This window comes from Pteropus medius, unplaced genomic scaffold (genome assembly GCF_902729225.1).
Source record: "Pteropus medius unplaced genomic scaffold, Ma_sr-lr_union100, whole genome shotgun sequence".
Lineage (NCBI taxonomy): Eukaryota > Metazoa > Chordata > Mammalia > Chiroptera > Pteropodidae > Pteropus > Pteropus medius.
In genome coordinates, this window is record NW_024354499.1 from 14,000,181 (window position 1) to 14,022,287 (window position 22,107).

General features: G+C 35.2%; 1 protein-coding gene across 1 annotated transcript in view; it reads left to right on the plus strand.

Moving 5' to 3' along the window:
- DNAH6 (dynein axonemal heavy chain 6) overlaps nt 1-22,107 on the plus strand; it is a 236,789-nt gene that overhangs the window by 170,137 nt on the left and 44,545 nt on the right. The window contains exons 62-63 of the mRNA XM_039852518.1: nt 2,497-2,666; nt 15,743-15,933. Coding sequence (XP_039708452.1) covers nt 2,497-2,666; nt 15,743-15,933 — 361 coding nt within the window. The remainder of the gene's footprint in view (nt 1-2,496; nt 2,667-15,742; nt 15,934-22,107) is intronic.

Sequence of the window (22,107 nt, forward strand, 5' to 3'; positions counted from 1 at the left end):
ATCTCATAGGTTTTTTTTAACCTTTTTATTGAATAACATACATACAGAAAAGTGCATAAATTGAAGTTGACTTAATTTTCAAAAACTGACTATACTTATGAGCCACTACCCAAATCAAGAACTAGAATACTCCCAGCCTCCCAGAATCTCCTCATACTTCTTCGCTGGACCCTTATCCTCTTCCCCAGAGATAATGACTGCTCTGAATTATAACATTCTATATTAATTTTCCCAACAATTTTAACATGTATCTTTTTCAATTCTAAAAGTACACTTATTAGTTCGAAAGCATTTAGGATTTGAGGAGACTATCTTTTAATAATTTAATTATAATATGGAAATTATATTCATGGTTTGCATGAAATCAATTCTTTGTAATTAGACTTCAGTTTATGTCAGTTATTTCATATGAGTCATTTCTCGGATGCAAGACATGAATTCGTAAGTTTAGTTAACCATCACCATGCATAGTTACAGAATTTTCTTTCTTGTGATGAGAACTTTTAAGACTTACTCTCTCGGCAACTTTCAAATATACAATACAATATTATTAATTATAGTAATCATGCTGTACATTACATCTCCAGGACTTATTTATTTTATAACTGGAAGTTTGTATTTTTTCACTCCCTTCACCCATTTTGCCCACCCCTCCACCCCCATCTCTGGCAACTACCATTCTGTTCTGTGTATTTGTGAGTTTGGGGTTTTTTGTTGTTGTTGTTTGGTTTGGGTTTTTTTAGATTCCATGTATAAGTGAGATCATATGGGATTTGTCTATCTATGGCTGACTTATTTCACATAGCATAATGTCCTTAAGGTTCATCGAATTCTTTTATTGTGTTTATTTTACTAATGTTTTTTATACTTGATCTGTCAATTTCTAAGAAAGGTATATTAAAGTATACCACAATGATTGACAATTTCTCTTTGTAATTATGAAATTTTTCCCATTATATTTTGTGAAACTATGATGTTAAGCACACGATTTAGGTTTAGGATTATTATCTTCCTAGTAAATTGTTCCGTTTTTATTAAATAATACTCCTTTTTACTCTGAATAGTGCTTTTTTTGCTTGAAAATATTTTTTACTTACGGCCATGCCACCCTGAACATGCCCAATCTTGTCTGATCTCAGAAACTATGCAGGATCGGGTATGATTAGTAGATGGGAGACCACCTAGGAATACCAGGTGCCGTAGGTGTTAAAAATATATAGTTTTTTAATGTTAACATTATTACAGCAGGTTTCTCTTGGTTAGTATTCCCCTTCTATATATTCTCTACTCTTCATTTTCAACTCTTTTGTGTCACCATCATGTGTTCAATGTACCTTGAATGAGATTTTGTTCTTGCTTTAAGCAAGATGAGAGTCTCTCTTGTTTAACAGACAAGTTTTAATCCAATTATATGTATTATGGTTATTGATCTATTTCATTGACTCTTAACTGGGGAAGATTTTGTCCCCCGGAGGATATTTGGCAATGTCTGAAGACATTTTTGGTTGCCACAATTCGGGGTAGTGCTACTGATATCTAGTAGCCAGAGATCAAGGATGTGGTTAAGCATCCTACAATGCTCAAAACAACCCTCTACAACAAATAACCATTAGGCCCAAAATGTCAGTTGAGGTGAGGCTAAGAAAGCCTAATCTATTTGGACTTATTTCTATCATCTTATTTTGTGAGATTTTTTGCGGGGGCGAAGGGAGCAGGCTTTTTCTTTGTTTCATTTTTTTCTTATTTTTTGCATTCAAATATATTGTCCAAATTCTTTTTATTTCCCTCTCTACTACTTTGAAGTTCTACATTCTATTTCTATTTTTTAGTAATTACTCTTATACTTTCAATACGAACACTTATTTGAGTCTACACAGTAAACGGGGTGGTTTAAAGTCTACATGACCAGAATTTCTGGGATCCTAATATGTTTATTTGATTTTAAATAAAGATTAGGAAAAAAATAAAATGTTCTTGAATAACTGCATCAAATAGAAAATTATGTTTCTATTTTATGGACCAGTTAAATAAGAAGACATATACAAAGGACTATAGTGGTTAATGTATTCTTATGCTATTATCTAGAACATGTAGGTTCATTTTATTGTGTTTTTATTATGGGGTTTGTATTTTAATATAAGTGACCTACTTTGTCCAATTTTAATTGTATTTGCCTTGAATTCTAATTTATCCAATGTTAGTCTTATCACTTCAATTTTCTTTTTGCTCACATTTAATTAATTTGTTTCTATGCATCTTTTTATTTTTAACTTCTTTGTTATTTTGTTTTAGCTTTGCTTTTTGTAAGTGTTTTTCTGATCCAATTTTAAATTCTTGGCTCTTTAATTAGGTTGAGTAGGGGGAGTTTAACATATTTACATTTGTAGGAAAAACTGATAGTAAATGTAGAGATTTTTAAATTACAAAATATATTTTTTTAATTTTAAAGTTGAAACAACTGCAATTATAAAGCATCTTTTTAAATTATGTTTCTAGGATCTTTTGAGACTTACATTAACCCACAGGAAAGGGAAGCCTATTCCAAAATGGAGGATAAAGAGCAATTAATGATAAAGGAAAAAGACAACACAAGCCATGATTCTTGGCATCCAGAATTAAGTTCTTTCCATAAGCTAATTCTTATTAAATGTTGTAAAGAAGAAAAGGTAAGGTATTTTTTAAAGGACTGTGTTGTACCTATTTCTACTAAAGTTAACCAGCCAATTATGATTAGATTTATTTGTTTAGAGAGTAACAATGGCCAAGTTTGGGAAATGGTTCTAAGAAACAGAGACTCTGTGTTATTAATAGAACATAATATTTTATATAGAAAATTATTAAAGAAAAGCCTGGAGAGCCAACCAGAAACCTAGTCATCCTAGTGTGCACCTAAGGAAACTTGTGCTTTCTCCCAGAGAGTACAGGGGTCTGCTGGAAGGTGTTAGCAAGGAATTGGTGGGCCTTTCAGATCTTGACAGCAGTAAGAAGAAGGCATTCAAAGAGAACTAAACCGTAGTCACCAAGCCTAGTTTGAAGATTACTGAAGTAGTCGTTCTGTGTAAGAAATGATGGCAGCCTGAATTAGTATAGAGGTGGTAGATTGAAGAGATAAAGGGTGATGTGGAGAGCAGGAAACTGGTTTTGTCTCCCAGTTTCGGCTTGGGTGCCAGAGGGGGCAGTTGTATCAACAACGGGCAAATGTGAAAGAAGAAATGTGTCACAGAAAGATATCACTGAATATGCAGTGCCTGCCAGCTATGAGAGTGGAGACCTATTAATATATAGGTAGGAAACTCTAGAGAGAAATGTAGATTAGAAATAAGAGATTTGGGAATCATCTACATTGAATTGGAAAGTAAAACCATGGGAGTTGTTGGAATCGTAGAGGAATAATGAATAGTAGAGGAAGAGAGAACAGGTGGATGATATATGAAACCTTGAGGAACACCAATTTTTAAAGGGCAGAAAGATAGGATGAGGAGCCCATGAGAAGGAATAGTCGAGAGAGGAGGGAAAGAATAATAGTAGAAAAAAGTGGCAACATGACATGGAAACCAAGGAGATATAGAGTTTTAATATAGCGAAAGTTACTAATAGAGTGAATGAAGCATTGCATACAATTCTAGTTTTTATATATACAGATGTAATCTCCAATTTATTGATAATAATGGAGTTATAATACCTGCTGAGAATTCAAGTGATGAGTTTTCAGGAGGCACTGGAGAAAAATGGAAATTGTTCCTATAAGAAATGAGAGAGAGAACTAACTAGAGGAAGCCAAAATACAGTTGGGAGATATTGAGATATCGATGTTTACTATAGGATTTCCTGCTATCTCTGTAGGAACACAGAAAATAAGTTGTGAGGTTGACCTGAGCTACAGATGATTGCTATAGAACAGAAGATGCAAGGCCTTTGAGGCTGTTGGTAAAGTCATTCTGGAAAGAAGAAGAGATCTAAGAAAGGGTTTATAGACTGGAAGAAAAGGGGAAACCTTGCATTTCTTTGGGAGCAGATGGAGTTGGACTAGAGGTATAGCACAGCAAGAAGGATGAAAGAAGTTGTGATCAAAGTTTAGTTAAAATTTCTAATGAATGGTTCCAAGTGACGGCAATGTCCTGAGGCTGGCCATGAGAATAGGTGACTGAGGAAGAGATGAGATGGTGTCCACTGGGGTTAGAGGTCAAAGAACTGTGAGGTTAGGATGTTGGATGGCTACATGGACCCTGGACCTGAGTTATGTCATCTCAGATGGTAGCAAGACAATGCCTGGGACACAGTTAATAGACCACTGGAACAAACATGTAATGGAGAGGAAGGAATGCTATGAGCCAGGTAAAAAGTCTTTAGTGAATATGGGACAGTGACCACCAGATTAGAGGCTAACAAAAATGAAAAGATGACTAAATGACAAGAGTCCAAAAGAAGAAGTTTAAAAGATAATTAAGATATTGAGGCTAGAAAATTCTAGAGTATGAGGAATTTTGCAAGACATACAATCTGGTTTCTTCAACGACATATTTTTGTTTGTTGTTTGTTTGCAAGGGGAAGGGGAAATGAAGGATGAAACTTATAGATTAAACTTAAACAAATCAATTAACCTCTGTATAAGCTTTATTTAGGTACTGTTTTAAACATACTGCATTTAAACACACATACACACACATACACACTCAGAGGCAGTTATGATTTAATTACGGGAAGGTGAACACTGACTAGATATTTAATGATATTAAGGAATTATTGTTAATATTTTAGATGTGATTATGGTACTGTGGTTATGCTTTCTAAAGAGTTCTTATCTTAGAGATATATGCTGAATTCTTTAAGGTGAGATATTATGGCACATGAGACTTGCTTCAAAATAATCCTAAGGAATGGAGGAGTAAGTGGGTGGGTGTATCGATAAAACAAAATTAGCCATGTCTTGAAAAACGTTGAAACTGGAGGAAACATAAGGTTTATTATTCTTTAATTTTTTTATGTGCTTGAAATTTCCATAATAAAAAAATGTTTTTACTGCCATCATATCTTTCAATTACCATGTCCCAGGCCAGTTTTACGAGTGTGATTAAAGCTACAAATGATAGGTGCAATTACAGGAAATTCACAAAGGATTAATTAAAAATTCTTATCAATGCATTTGATCAAAAACCTTACCTGTTTTATAAAAACTTGCTTTACAAATCAACATGGAGGGGTGTAAAATCCAGATTAGGTCTCAGAAATGAAGAGCTAGATATTCATTCCAGGGAAGACAGGGACCTGACTCAGTCAAGACCACTGACAAAATCACCCTGAAGAGAAGATCCAAGCATTACAAAGTTATCCCTGCTATACCTTTTCCCAGTTAGGAACAACCCTTGGCCTAGTACTGATTCCAGAGAATGACTTGCTAAGGAAATTGGGGTTCCATAGTAAAGAATCCAAGTTCTGAAGGTGTAGATACCCTGCACAGAGAAGAAGAGAACCTGTGGAACCTTAGAACAAAGATGAGACTGGAGACAAGATCTATGTGATGAGAGAGAGTTCAAGGTACCTAGCCTGTTGTTTTCAAGTCTGTTCACAAGCAGAGCCCATTTGGTGTCCAATGCTTCTTCATGGTAGAATCGGCTGTTCCTATGAAAGAAGGAGGATGTTCCAACACAGTGGCTTGTGCAAGATGCTGCAATCTTGCGTGAAAATTCAGCCTCTTTCAGAAATAACATATTCGGACCTTAAGATGAAACTTCATTTTAAAAAAACTAAGTAAATCAAATGGTAAACTCATTAGAACTGCAACAGGAAGTAGGATGTTTGTTATTCCACCAGTTCTTTCTGGGCAACAATATTATCAGCACCTCTCAGGATAAGATTATTAGAAATTTGAACTCAAAAGAGAAAAAAGAACTTATCTGATTCAGAAAAGAATAAAGATTGCCTGGTGGAGAATAATTCATTGCCACAGAACAAAGCTAAGAAAAATCCTGTTTACCAGTATTCTAAAATTGTAGTGTACATCACCTCTGAGGGCTTGTTAAAGCATAGATTACTGGGGCTCACTCCTCGGAATTTCTGATTCAGTAGGTCTGGACTAGGTGCTAGAAATCTGCATTTCTAACAAATTCCAGATGCTGCAGCTGCTACTGATCCTGAGACCATACTTTATGCGATTAAACATATATAAGGAGAAACGGTTATTCCCAAAGCAGTCAGAAGTGGACATCAGGACATGTCATGACCTGCAGCATTGTTGGTTTCCAAGTCTAAATCCCTGGGAACCCTAACCTTCACAGTTCTGGTGTTTCAATTCAGGCCTCTCTGTTGAGGAAACACAGTGCGTAACTAGAGTTACCCAGAATGAAATCTTCTTAAAGCAACAATTGCAAGGCTTTCAGAATTTCAGAAACACCAGTTATATGAATGCAATTTTAAGTCTCTGTTGTCAATTCTACTGTGTGCTAATTATTTATTTAAGGGAGCTTTCCCATGGAAGAAAATTCCTCATAATATTCTCATAGGATGCTTGGCACAACCACTTGCTAAGAAAGATCCCTGTTGACATGGAGACTAGGCAAGAGTTTTTGGAAACGTTAAAAATGCCATTTCAGCTGTCACAGATATATTCTCTGATCATGTATAAAAAAGACCCTCAAGAGTTTTTTTAACAGCTTTATTGAGATATTATTCATACGTTATACAATTCACCTATTTAAGGTGTTCACTTAAATAGATTTTCACGGAGCGCAATTTTAGAACATTTCATCACCCAAAAAAGAAATTCCACAACCAGAGCCATCACCCCCCAATGCATCTATCAGCATCAGCCCTAAGCAACCATAGTTGTGCTTTCTGGGGGGTGTTTTTAGCACACTGATTTCAAGGTTCATCCATGTGTCAAGTATCAGTACTTCATTCCTTTTTATTGCTGAATAAAGTTCTACTATTATGGATATACATTTTATTTATCTGTCTATCAATTCATAGACATTTCTGTTGTTTCCACTTTGGGGCTATTATGAATATACTGCCACAAACATTTGTGTACAAGTATTTGTGTGTGTATATATATATATATGTTTTCATTTCTCTTCAGTATATACCTAGGAGTAGAATTGCTCGGTCAACATTTTACATTCCCAGCAGCAGTGTATGAAGGTTTTATGGTATTTTTCTATATCCTTGCCAACAATTTTTATTATGTCTTTTTTATAATAGCCATCCTAGTGGGTGTGAGGTGGCATCTCATGGTGGTTTTGATTTGCATTTCTCTAATGGCTAATGTTGGTGAGCATCTTTTCTTATACTTATTGGATATTTATAGAACTGTCTATTCAGAACATTTACCATTTTTTAATTGGGTTATTTGTCTTTTTATTATGGAGTTGAAATTTCTTAAATATTCTAGATACAAGTCCCTTATCAGATATATGATTTGAAAAAAAATGTTCTCCCATTCTATGGTTGTCTTTTCACTTTTTTGATGGTGTTCCTTGAAGCACAAGTTTTTTAATTTTGATGATGTCTAGTGTATTTTCTTATTTCGTTGCTCATGATTTTGGTGTCACATCTAAAAAGCGATTGCCTAATCCAATGTCATGAACACTTACTCCTGTGTTTTCTCCTAAGAGTTATAAAGTTTTATCTCTTACATTTGTATCTTTGATCCATTTTAAGTTAGTATTTTATATAGTGTTAGTGTTAATTAAGGTGCCACCTTGATTCTTTTGCATGTGGATATTCAGTTGTCCCAGCACCATTTGTTGAAAAGACAGTTATTTCCCCCATTGAATGGTCTTGGCACCCTTGCCAAAAAATTAAGTTAATATACTTGCAAGAATTTATTTCTGAAATATCAAGTCTATTCTGTTGATCTGTATGTCTGTCCTCATGCCAGTACTTCACTATCTTGATTACTGTAGCTTTGTAGCAAGTTTTGAAATTGGCATGTGTAAATCCTCCAATTTTGTTCTTCTTTATCAAGACTGTATTGGCTATTCTGGGTCCTTCGAGTTTCCATATGGATTTTAGGATTAGCTTGGCAGTTTCTGAAAAGAAAACAGCCAGAATTTTGAAAGGCCTTTGTAGAGGGCCTTTCAATTTGGAGAATATTACCAATTTAACAGTAAGTTTTCCAATCCATGGACATGGGATATTTTTCCATTTATTTGGATCTTCTTTAATTTATTGCAGCAGAGATTAAGTTTTGCACTTCTCTTGTTATTTCTTTGTATTTTGTTCTTTCTGATGCTTTTGTACATGGAATTGCTTTCTTAATTTTGTTTTTGGTTTTCTCATTGCTACTGTAGAGAAATATAATTAATTTTTGTATATTTTTGTATCCTGAAAAAATCAAGTCATCTGCAAATATAGTTTTACTTCTCCCGTTATAATCTAGAGTCTTTTATTTCGTTTCATTGACTAACTCCTCTGGCCAGTACATCCAGTGCAATGTTGAATAGAGTTTATTAAAGTAGATATGCTTGTCTTATTACTCTTAAGAAGACTATTCATTCAGTTTTTCACTATTAAGTATGATGTTTGCTATGGGATTTTCATAAATATCTCTTAACAGGTTGAGGAAGTTCCTTGCTATTTCTAGTATTTTGAGTGTTTCTCAAGAGAGTTTTTTCTTACACTTTTTAAAATAAATTTATTTCTTTAAATTAGTTTCAAGTATACAGTACATTGGTTAGACATCTATATTGTTCATAAAACGATCCCCCCAATTGCTTCCTCCCTCCCCTGACCCTCCACTCAGCCATCATATTAATGTTAACTGCATTCCCTGTGCCGTGCTCCCTATCCTCATGCCCAGCTATCAACTACTAATTTGTACTTCTTTAACTCTTCACCCCACTCTCCCAGCCCCTCTCCCCTCTGTCTGTCACCAAAAATTGTCCGCTATTTTTGTGAGTCTGTTTTCGATTAGTTTGTTCTTTTTGTTCCTTAGATTCCACATATAAGTGAAATCATATGGTATTTATCTTTCTCTGTCTGACTTATTTCACTCAGCAAAAGAACCTCTAGGTCCATCCATGTCATTGCAAATGGTTTTCTTACATTTTTAATTAAAAATTTGGAGAGGAAGAAATGTCACTTTATAATTTCCTTTATTTAAAAATATGCTAGAGAGATAGAATTGCCACTTGAAGAGACAGATTTTTTAATTTACATTGACTAAGCTATGTTATTTTTTTCCAAATTTATTGAGATATAATTGACATGTAACTTTGTATGACTAAGAGATATACACTGTGATGGTGTGATATATATATACAATGCAAAATGATTACTACAATATGATTAGTTACTACATCTATCACTTCACATAATTAATATTTTTTGTGTGTGGTGAGAATATTTCAGATATACTCTCTTAACAGTTTTCAAGTATATAACATTGTTAACTATAGTTAAGCTGTACATAGATCCCCACTATTTATTCATCTTATAACTGGAAGTTTGTACCTTTTAACCAACATCTCCTCATTTCTCTCATCCTCTATTGACTGGCAACCAGCATTCTACTCTCTATTTCTATGAATTCAACATTTTTAGATTTCACAGATAAATTATATCATACAGTATTTGTCTTCCTACATCTGAGTTATTTCACTTAGCATAATGTCCTCAAGGTCCATCAATGTTATGACAAATGGCAGAATTTCCTTATTTTTTATGACTGAATAATATTTTATTATATATACTGTATTTTCTTTATTCATTAATCTGTGAGTAGATATTTAGGTTGTTTCCATGTCTTAACTATTATGAATATGCTGCAATGAATATGGGAATTCAGATATCTCTTTGAGATAGTGATTTCATTTCATTCAGATAAATATCCAAAAGTGGGATCATTGTAGTTATATTTTTAGTTTTTAAAGGAACCTCATACTGTTTTCCATACTGGCTATACCAATTTACATTCCTTCCAGCAGTGCAAAAGGGTTCCCTTTTCTCCATATCCTCACCAACATTAGTTATCTCTTGACTTTTTGTTAGCCATTCTAACATGTGTGAGAGAATATTTATTATGGTTTTGATTTGCATTCCCCTGATGATTAGTGATGTTGAGCCTATTTTTTAATCAGATTATATATATATTTTTTTTGCTATTGAATTGTATGAATTACTCATCTATTTTGGATTTTTAACCACTTATCACCTATATAGTTTACAGATATTTTCTCCCATTCCATAAGTTGCCTTTTTATTTTGTTGATTATTTCTTTTGCTGTGCAGGAGTTTCTTAGTTTGATGTAGTCCTACTTTTTTTTTTTTTTTTTTTTTTTTTGCTTTTGTTGCTTATGCTTTTGGTGTCATATCCAAAAACTTGTTAGCAAAACCGATGTCAAGGAACTTTTTTCCCTGTTTTCTTCTAGGAGTTTTATTTTTTGAGGTCTTATATTTAAGTCTTTAATCCATTTTGAGTTACTTTGTGTGTGATATAAGATAGGGGTTCATTTTCGTTCTTCTGCATGTGAATATCTGATTTACCTAGCACCATTTTTTGAAGAGACTATCCTTTCCCCACTGATAATTCTTGGCTCACTTGTCTAATATTAGTAGACCATACATATATGGGTTTATTTCTGGGCTCTTGCTTATGTTCTGTTTATGTGTCTCTTTTTATATCTGTACTATATTATTTTCATTACTATACCTTTGTAACATAGCTTGAATTCAGGAATTATGCTGCCTCCATCTTTGATCTTCTTTCTCAGGATTGCTTTGGTTATTTTGAGTCATTTGTGGTTTCATACAAATTTTAGGATTTTTTTCTATATCTATGAACAATGCCAATGGAAATTTGACAGGGATTACATTGAATCTGTAGCTGACATTAGGTAGTAAACATATTTTAATAATATTAATTTTTAAAATTCATAAACATGGGTATCTTTCCATTTCTTTGTATCTTCTTCAATTTCTTTTATCAATGTCTTGTAATGGTCAGTGTATAGACCTTTCACCTCCTTGATTAAATTTATTCCTATTTTGTTTTTGATGCTACTGTAAATGAAATAGTTCTTTGTTTTTCTTTTAGATATTTCATTGTTTATGTATAGAAACTGATTTTTGTGTGTTGATTTTGTATCCTGTTTCTTTACGGAATTCACTTATTTGATCTAACAGATTTGTTTTTTTTGTTTTTTTTGAAGTAAGGATTTTCTTTATACAAGATCGTGTCATCTGCAAATAGATAGTTTTACTTCTTTCTTTCTGATTTAGATGGCGGCTTTTTTCTTTTCTTGTCTAATTGCTCTGGCTAGAACTTCTCGTACTACATTGAATTGGCATGGTGAAAGAAAGTACCCTTGTCTTATTCTTCATCTTAGAGGAAAAGCTTTCAGCATTTCACCATTGAATATTAGCTGTCTTAGAAGGTCTTTATTACATTAAGGTATGTTCTTCTACACCCAATTTGTTAAGAGTTTTTAATTATGATGTCGTATTTTGTCAAATGCTTTTTCTGCATCTATTGGATGATCATGTGATTTTTATTTTTTATTCTATTAACATGGTATATCCTATTTATTATATGTAAATGTTGAACAATCGTTGCATTCCTGTAATAAATTCTTCTAGATCAAGGTATATAATCTTTTTAGTGTGCTATTGAATTCTGTTTGCTAGTGTTTTATTGAGAATTTTTGCACCTGTATTCATCAGGGATATTGACCTCTAGTTTTCTTTTTTGTAGGGTCCTTATCTGGCTTTGGTATCAGGATAATAATGGCCTTGTACAATGATTTGGGGAATGTTCCCTTCTCTTCAATTTTTTGGAAGAGCTTGACAGGGATTGGCATTAATTCTTCTTTAAATGTTTAGTAGAACTCACTAGTGAAACCATACGTCCTGGGCTTTTCTTTGATGGAAGGTTTTTGATTCCTTATTCAGTCTCCTTACTTGTAATTGATTTGTTCAGATCTTCTACTTCTTTGTGATCCAGTCTTGTTGAGCTGAAGAATACAATGAATGAAATGAAAAATACAGTAGAGATTATCAACGGTGGATCAAATCAAACAGAAAAAAAATCTGTGAAATAAAAGACAAGTCCTTTAATATTATTCAGTCAGAGGAGAATAAAAAAAGAGTGAAAAAAGTCTATATGGACTATTGGATTCCATTAACAGAAACAATCTATACATTATTAAAGTACCAGTAGGAGAAAAGAAGGACAAGGGGGTCAAAAGCTTATTTAAAGAAATAATGGCTGAGAACTTCTCAAAGCTAGGGAAGTTTATAGGTTTCCTCAAAATTTCAACCCAAAATGATCTTTTCCAAGACACATTATAATAAAATCGAAGACAAAGTGAAGATTTTTAAAACAGCAAGAGAAAAAAAAACTCACATTCAAAGGAACCCTCATAAGACTATCAGTGGATTTCTGAAATTATCCTTCAGAAAAGTAGGGGAAATACCTTTCCAAACAAAAGCTAAGGTAGTATATCACCACTTGATCTGCCTTACAAGAAGTACTGAAAAGAGTTCTTCAAATTAAAATGAAAGGGTGCTAATTAGTAACATGAAAACATAAAAGACACTGCTAAAGGTAAGTATATATATAGTCAAATTCAGAACACTCTCATACTGAATTATAGTGTGTTAATCACTTAACTCTAGTAAAAGATAAATAGATAAGAGTTTTAAAAATAATTATAGCTAAAACAATTTGTTGATGGATGTACAGTATAAAAAAAGTTAACTGTGACATCAAAAAAATGGATGTGTGTGTGGGAAAAGTTTTTGTATGTAATCGAATGTTGTTATCTGCTCGAAATAGACCATTATCTCTATAAGATGTTTTATGTAAACCTCATGGAACCACAAAGCAAAAACCTACAGTAGATACACTAAAGATAAAGGTAAGGAAATCAAAGCATGTCACTATGGAACATCATTCATTCACAAAAGGAGACAACAAGAGGGGAAGAAAGGAGCAAGGGAAATACAGAAAATTAGAAAACAGTTATTAAGATGACATTGGTAAGTTCTTACCTCTCAGTAATTACTTAAAATGTAAATGGATTTTCTTCAATCAAAAGTCACGGAGTGGCTAAATGGCTAAAAAAATTAAGACCCAACTATATGCGCCAGAGACTGTGTAAAGGATCAAGCAGCAGACCAAGAAAAGAACTCTAAGCAAAACGTAATGGAGCCACATATATCAGAATCGGGAAACTCAGCTTATAAAGAAGAGCATGAGAAGAGCTCCTAGCAAAGAACTAAATGATAAAAATGGAGGAGACTTCAAATTCTCTGATTCTGCAACCAGACATAGGATTTGCAGATAGTGATCTTCAAGAAACTCCTGACTCTAGATCATAGATACATGAGAAATCTGAAGCACTTCCACAGCAAATTCTTGCCACTATTGCCATTAAGATCTTGATGAGAATAAAACATCAAAATTCCAGAAGGATCACAAAGAGAAGTTGATCAGTTTAAACCATGTGGTATGGAAAGAACTTGAGAAGCAGGTCAGTGGATACTATCTAGGAACCTACAAGAGCATGGTACAGGGGAGAACATAAAGACCTCAAAATAACTAGAGAGTTAAGACCACTACAAGATAATAAGACTATCTTAGATGGAACGGAATCTGATAAGGACTCTGAAAGTGAGGCTATTTTAGATACAGATGGGACATAAACTGGAGCTGAGGAACTGATAAGAAATTCCAAGGCAAGAAATCTGTACTCCTACCAGCTGAGCAGTGTTGTCAGCTATAAGGGAGCACTCCCTAATCAGGCTGTTACATTAGCGATGGGTTCAAAATCAAAAAGCAAGTTTGGTTCACTTATATGACTAGAATAACTAGAATCCAAGAAGTCTCTGTGCTGAGTGAATGAGATATGAGCTGTAACATTATTTTTTATATGAACAAAGACTTTAATATACTTTTGGAAACGACAGAGAACTCCTAGCCACTTAGTATGAAAGTGAAAAGGACCATTTAGCAATGGTGGTGAGATCTGTGGGCTGGCGTGCATACATATTCACTTCTATTGTACTGCCTTTTTCTCCACCTAAGAAGTACGAACCTTACACAACACTGGAGAGACAAATAGCACTATCCTAAATCAAAAGACAGGAAACTGCATGCTAATTCTACAGGAACCCTTGGCTTTATAGTTTTACCTGATATGTCTCCTTTCTGTATTCTATGTACTCAACCATGTTCTTGGATATATGTATTTCTGGGTATATATTAAGTAGACCAGAGACTAACCTAAAGGTGTGTTTTATGCAAATTTATTTTGTGCATATTTGAAATGTTTCATAAAATGAATCAATTCATACACATGAGAAATTGCACATGTAACCAAAAGTTTCTGATCTGTGATTAATAAAGCAACTGGAAATCTAGATCTCTATATAATATTAATAGCATATTGTCTTGTTTACAAAACTTTTTTAATTTAAAAACATTTTATGAGTGTGTTACCACTTTTTTATTTGCATAATAGCCCCCAAGAAATAAATTATTGGTGCTTTGCTTATTGTAAACACTATGAGCACTTTTTGTCAAAGTAAAAAGCAAATAAATAGCTCATATTTTAAAAAAAATATTTTAAATAAAAATAATTTTTTAAACTATGTGGGAATGACACTTAGTTACAGTGACAAAGCTAAAACAACGCTCCAATGCCCCTTGGCCCTGTTGCAGGGATGTCCCTCTGGACCATGCCACCTTTATAGTTAGCACCACGATATAGCCTCACTTAAGTGGACAAGCATGTGAACATCTCTTTTCTCGAGTTGGCCATAGTGGGGTATCCAAAACCATGTCCCTGAACCAGGTTGGGATGCTCCCTCCCCCAACACCAAAAACAAAGTAAGGCCTGTTTGGACAGGGTGTTGTCAACATCTAATGGAGGGCTAACATTAAAGCCAAACTGCTGCTTACAGTTGTGAAGGATGTGCACTGAACAACCTTTAAGGTAGCCACTCATATTGTAGATATTATACATTAGGTTTATATATTTATTATGACAGTTTTCTGGCCCGAGTATCTTGAAAAGGGCACACAAAGGCCCTATATGGGCTATAGATGGACAAAGTCTACGAGAGCATTAATGGAGTAAGTTGGCTAGGATAGGATCAGTAAAGAAAACACATTGGTATAGAAAATGGCCAGGCAGATGTATGATGATTAGGGCTAAGGCTGGTACCCAAGAAGTGGGTGATGAGTAAGTGAGAGATGAAGATGAGGAGACAATATATGAAGTCAGTTCTTCTGAGAAGTTGGCTTGTAAATGGGGAACAAAGAAATGAAAGAGTTGAAGGAGAGCTGCAGTCAAGGGAAGGCTCTTGTTTTGGTTTTAAGAATAGGAGACAGTAGAGCTTCACTGTATGATGATGAGAAGATCATGCAGAGAGGGAGAGATCAATAATGCCAAAAGGGATAATGAAAGGACTGAAAGTAAAGTCCATGAGAATGCAAGAGGGGTGAGACAAAAGGAGACAAGGATGGGAAAACAGCAGGTTTATAGATGGATGGAATGATGAGGGCCTTTCCTCTCATCCAATAGTTCGTCTTGCTCAGTGAAGTCATGAGAGCCACAGCTGTCAGCAGTTATGTGGTGTACAAATCCACCAAATTGATCTCTAGGAAGAAACATACCCAATCAGAAGAAAATGAGTTCAAAGGATAGGGCACCGACCTCTGAGAAGCTAAAGAGGAGAAATAGGATAAAATTATGAAGGCCAAAACCAACATATTTTCAATGTTTTTCTTTTCACCTTTCAGGTGGTTTTTGCTCTTACAGATTTTGTATTAGAAAATCTTGGAAAACACTTTATAGAGACACCACCTATGGACCTGCCTACTCTGTATCAAGATATGTCATGCACCACCCCCCTGGTATTTATCTTAAGCACAGGCTCAGATCCCATGGGCGCGTTTCAGAGGTTTGCCCGGGAGAGCGGATATTCAGAACGGTAAGGTCACATTGTGCAATTTTATCAACTCATGTGAACATCTTCTTGTTAAAATTTGTATTTTATGTTCCTTCTTTGGAGCATGAATTCCTATATTCAGATATCCCTTACTAAATAAATTAAGATACATTAATATTTCACTATGTATGTTGCTAAAATAGGGTCAAAAATCATAAATGCCAACTCTGAGTTCCAGTCAAGATGGCAGAGTAGGTAAATGCTGTGCTTGCCTCCTCCCACAACCACATTGAAATTACAACTAAACTAAAGAATGCCCATCATTGGGAGTTGCCTAAAGTCTAACTGAACAGAAGTCCTACAACTGAGGACACAAAGAAGAGGCCACTTCGAGACTGGTAGGAGAGGCAGTGACATGAAATGGGCTTGTCCCACTCCTGCATGTGGCAGTGGAGAATCAGAAGAAATATCTTAGCTGCAGAGGTGTCCCCTGAGGAGCAAGGGGTCCCAGCCCTACACCAAGCTCCCCAGCCCAGGATTCCAGAGAGGTCCCCACAACTTCTGGCTGTAAAAACCAGCAGAGATTGTGGCTGAATAAGGAGGAAGTCTAGAGGAAGCCAAAGTGCTCCTCTTAAAAGACCCGCCTATGGATTTACTTGGTGATGGGTTCTCTTGCTCTGAGTTCCAGTGCTGGGCAGCATTTCGAACATTGCCAGACACATACGGGGAGGAACGGAGTTGTCTGGCTTCAGGACGAGGGCCAGAGGGGCGGCTTTCTCCCAGACAGAAGTGCTGGCAGAGGACATTGTTCCTTTGTTGAGCCCTCCCCTGCCCAGCTTGCAGACCCAGGTGGGTGCTATATCTGAGTCTCCAGCAAAACACTGTTCACCCACCTTGGTAAGTCAAACTTACAGGCCCACTCAAGCCACTTCCAGGGGATTTCCACACAAATGGCCAGTCTTGGCTCATAATGCAAACTTTCCTAAAATCTCTCAAAGATCCACAAAGCCTAAACAAGCAGCATCTGGCCTCAGCGTGCCCCATCTCTATTGCTGAGTAGCCCCAAGCCTGACACTAGTGGCAGCCAGCCTCAATTTGCGGCTTCATCTCTGAAGGCACTTCAAAGCACAGTGCACATGGCTGCCTACTGCCAATTGCTTGGTGACTCATGTCAGGTGGCCCCAGCAGGGCACAGGCTACAGCTGAGCTTGGCCTGAGGCACACCCCTTCAGGAAGCCCCTGCCTGCACGCCCAGTAGCTAGCTTCAGTCTGAGACAGAGCACTACCTGGGGTCACATCTGAGGATAACACAATCAAAGGGTGGACAAGGCAGGCACTAGAGTGGATCCGACTCTATAGGGTAAGGCCCTGCACAACAGCTCCTCCACCGGTCACAGCCAATCATCATAACCAACCAGCCTGAAGGTCAAAGCCTCCCACTGATGAGCAAACACCAAGGTTCAACTACAACAGGAGGGCACACACAACCCATACAAGGCACATTCCTGGAGCATCCACCTTAGGCGATTGGGGAAGACTGCACTGGACCCCACAGCACACCTACTACATAAGCCTAGTCTAGTAAGACCAGGAGACATAACAGCTCTATCTATTACATAGAAGCAAACACAAGTAGGCAGCCAGAATGAGAAAACAAAGAAACATGTCCCAAATGAAAGAACAGAACAAAGCTCCAGAAAAAGAACTAAACAAAATGGAGACAAACAATCTACCAGATGCAGAGTTCAAAACACTTGTTGTAAGGATGCTCAATGAACTTATGAGAAGAGTAGAGGAACTCAGTGAGAACTTCAACAAAAAGATAGAAGACAGAAAAGCAGAAATAGAAAACATAAACAAGAACCAATCAGAAATGAAGAATACTTTAGGAGGAATGAAAAATAGATTAGATGAAGCAGAGGATCGAATCAGTGATTTAGAAGATAAGGTAGCAGAAAACACCCCATTGGAACAGCAACAAGGAAAAATAATCCAAAAAAGTTAGGATAGTTTAAGGAGTTTCTGGGACAGTATCAAGCATACCAACATTCACATCATAGGGATACCAGAAGGAGAAGAGAGAGCAAGGAATTGAAAACTTATTTCAAGAAATAATGACAGAAAACTTCCGTAACCTGGTGAAGGAAATAGACATACAAGCCCAGGAAGTGCAGAGATTTTCAAACAAGATGACTCTAAAGAGGCCCACACCAAGACATATCATAATTAAAATTTCAAAGGTTAAAGACAAAAAGAGAATCTTAAAAGCAGCAAGAGTAAAACAGTTAGTTACTTACAAGGGAACTCTCATGAAACTGTCAGCTGATTTCTCAACAGAAATGTTGCAAGCCAAAAGGGATTGGCATAAATTATTTAAAGGGATAAAAAGCAAGGACCTATGATAATTACTCTACTCGGCAAAGCTATCATTGAGAATAATAGGACAGATAAAGAGATTCCCAGACAAGAAAAAGCTAAAGGAGTTTACCATCATTAATCCAGTATTAAAGGAAATGTTAGAGGGACTTCTTTGAGAAAAAGAAGAAAAAAGAAAAAACATCAAAAATATGAATAATAAAATGGTAATAACTACATATCTAGCAACAGTTACTTTCACTGTAAATGGATTAAATTCTCCAATCAAGAGATAGGGTGACTAACTGGATAAGAGAAGGGTTAAAGAAGTACAAATTAATAGTTGATAGATGGTCATAGGGATGGGGAGCACAGCATAGGGAATGCAGTTAGCATTAATGTAATGGCTAGGTGGAGAGCCAGAGGAGAGAAAGAGCAATTAGGGAGATCGTTTTATAAAGTATATAAATGTTTTACCAATGTACTATATACTTGAAACTAATAATAAAATAAATTTTTAAAAAAGAAAGAAAATAAGACCCTTATATATGCTGCCTACAAGAGACTCACTTCAGATCAAAAGACACACACATACTGAAAGTAAAAGGATAAAAAAAAAGATGTTGCATGAAAATGGAAACAAACAAAAAAGCTAAGGTAGCAATACTTATGCCAAACAAAATAGATTTTAAAACAAAGGCTATAACAAGAGACAAATAAGGATCCAGTGATCCTACTTCTGGATATTTATCTGAAGAAATTCAAAACACTACTTTGAAGAGACATGTGAATTCATATGTTCATTGCAGCATTATTTACAATAACCAAGATATGGAGGTTACCTGGGTGTTCATCAAGAGATGAATGGATAAAGAAGAGTTGATATATATATATATAAACAATGGAATATTACTCAGCCATAAAAAATTGAAATCTTGCCAACTGCTACAACATAGATGGACCTAGAGGGTATTGTGCTGAGTGGAGTAAGTCAGACAGAGAAAGACAGTGGAATCTAGAAAACAGGATAAACAAACAAACAATAGAAACAAGCTCGTAGATACAGAGAGCATTTTGATGATTCTCAGATTGCAAGGGCAGGGTGGGTGAAGGGGAAGGGATTAAGAGGTACAAACTGGTAGTTATAAAATAGTTAGGGGATTATAGAGTATATCATGTAGAATATAGTCAGTAGTATTATAATAACTATGTACAGTGTCAGATGGGTACTGGATTTATCAGGGTGATCATTTCATAAGTTATATAAATGTCTAATCACTGTGTTATACACCTGAAATTAATATAATATTATATGTCAACTATAATTGAAAATATTTTGAAATCATAAAAGCAGATATAAACTTCATTTGAGAAAGTGGAGATCATTTAAAATGTTAAAGTATAATAATCTAGTGATTAAAACTTATTTGTTATTTAAGACATTTTTTAATGCAACTATAAAAGGACTATAGTTTACTCTGTATGCTCAAATGTTCAAAAAGAAATCCATAGCTCTTTATGTTGTGTTATTAATCTCGTCTTTCTCATGAACATCTATTCTGCTGGGTAATATAGGTAAGGAGAAAGTTTAAACTTACGCATTTACATTATTATATTTTCTTCTGATTTAAATGTCTCTAGGGTAAGCTGATTTGATTTCTTTCTCATAAAAGGTCAGTATTCCTGACTTCTCCTTCTTGCCCTGATTCTCCTCAAGATGATGTCCCGATGGGTAGGAAAGTGCACAAGACCACTAGGTGGCAGGGGAGAGTAGGGGAGTCTCATATCTACAAGGTAATCTCCAGCTCCGACAGGCCACTGCATGAGATGACTGGTCTGGCCTCGTCCCTGGATTAGGGATTATAAAATGATGGATCCCATCTGTTCATTTGGAATTCGTAGTCTGTTTTAGTCAGCCTTCTCCCAAGAAACAGAGCCGATTGTGAGTGTCTGTGTGTGTGTACATGTGTGTGTAATATGTATATACTATAGTATATATATTACATATATATAAAATATAAAAAACAATTGGTTTACATAATTATGGAGGCTGAGAAGCCCCAAAATCTGCAGTCAGCAAGCTGGAATCCCGGGAGAGCCAAGGTGTAGTTCCAGTCCAAGTCCAAAGGCCTGAAAACCAGAACTGGTGGTATAACTTCCAATCTGAAAGCCAGCAGGCTCAAGACCCAAGGAGAGCCAATGTTTCTGTCTGAATCCAAACACCTGAAAAGACCAATGCTCCAGCTCAAACAATCAGGCAGAAGGAGTCCCTCTTATTTGGTCTTTTTGTCCTATTCAGGTCTTCAGTTGATTGGTAGGGCCCACCCACATTAAAGAGGCCAATCTGACTTACTGTCTACTAATTCAAATGTTAACCTTATCCGAAATCACTCTCACAGACTCACCCAGAATTGTGTTTGGCTAAATGTCTGGAAACCGTGTGACCCGATCAAACTGACACATAAATTTAACCATCAGATGGTCTTAGACATTCGCCATTGGTTCTGAAGTCCTAACTAATAATTAGTATACAAAACTATTAAGAACTCCAGTGAATTAGTAAGAAAAAGAAAACAATCCGATATGAATAAAGACAAAAATATGAAGAATAAATTCTCAGAAAAGGAAACCTAAATGCCTGATAAACATATGAAAAGATGTACGACCTTCCTAGTAGTTAAGAAACAGCAAATTAAAACCATAAGAAAATGTCATTTTATACCAATCAAATTGCAAAATGGTGGCAAAAATAATAGAACTATGGAAACATTCATATTGCAGTTGGGAATGAAAAATTGGTTAAAATCACTTTGAAGAGTAATTGACAGTATATAGAAGTTGAAGATGGCATCCCCTATATGCCAACAATTCCCTACTGAATTTGCATCCTAGAACAAAATCAGTCACATATGTGTAAGGAGCCATGTCAAGAACATTTGTAAAAAACATTGTTTATAATAACCAAAAACACTGGAAACAACCAAAATTTCCATCTAGAAAATGATTATATAAATTACGATATATTCATAAAATTGAATACAATACAATATAGCCTTTCAAATGAATATACTGTAACTATGTATATTAATATGGATGAGTCATACAAACTAATATTGAGCAAAAAGTTGCAGAAAAGGTATATAATATTGGAGAAGTACGATAAAATGTGCAAAATTTTAAAACATGTTATTTAGAAATTCATATTTTTATAATAGCAGTATAAAGAAAGGTAGGTAAATTATATTAAATCCTGGATAGCAGTGACCTTGGAAAGTGAAGGTTGAGTAATGAGAGAGAAGTGAATAGGGAGAGGCACACTGCAGGTTCAGATTATGTAGATGATATTTTATTTCTTAAGCTGGGTTGTGGGTACATGGATACTTATTATATTAGCTTTAGCTTTTGTATGTCTTAAATATTTTACAGCAACTATTAAAGGCAAAAGAATTCAAGATAACAATCAGAAAATGGGGAGGGATATTAACAGTTAATATATGCTAAGTTCTTGCTGTATTCAACAGGAAAAAAGAAGTACAGAATAATTGTATTGCCTTAGAAAGTTTTGTGGTTGAATGGACATGTTGGAATTTTAAGGGACAGCATTAAAATAATAGATAATCGATAGCTTCCAAACCAGCAGAAAGACAAAAAATGTATAGTGCAATATTCTAACCTAACATTAGATAGGAAAGAAGAAAAATAAATTCGAAGATAAAACATAGTAAATCAAGAGGTCAAACCAAAGAGTACTAATTCATCCAAATACCTAAATAAATGTAAATGTGTCACCTGCGCAAAGATAAAAATGATCAAATAGGATTTTCAAAAAATCATTAAACTATATGCTACTTAGTTTACAAC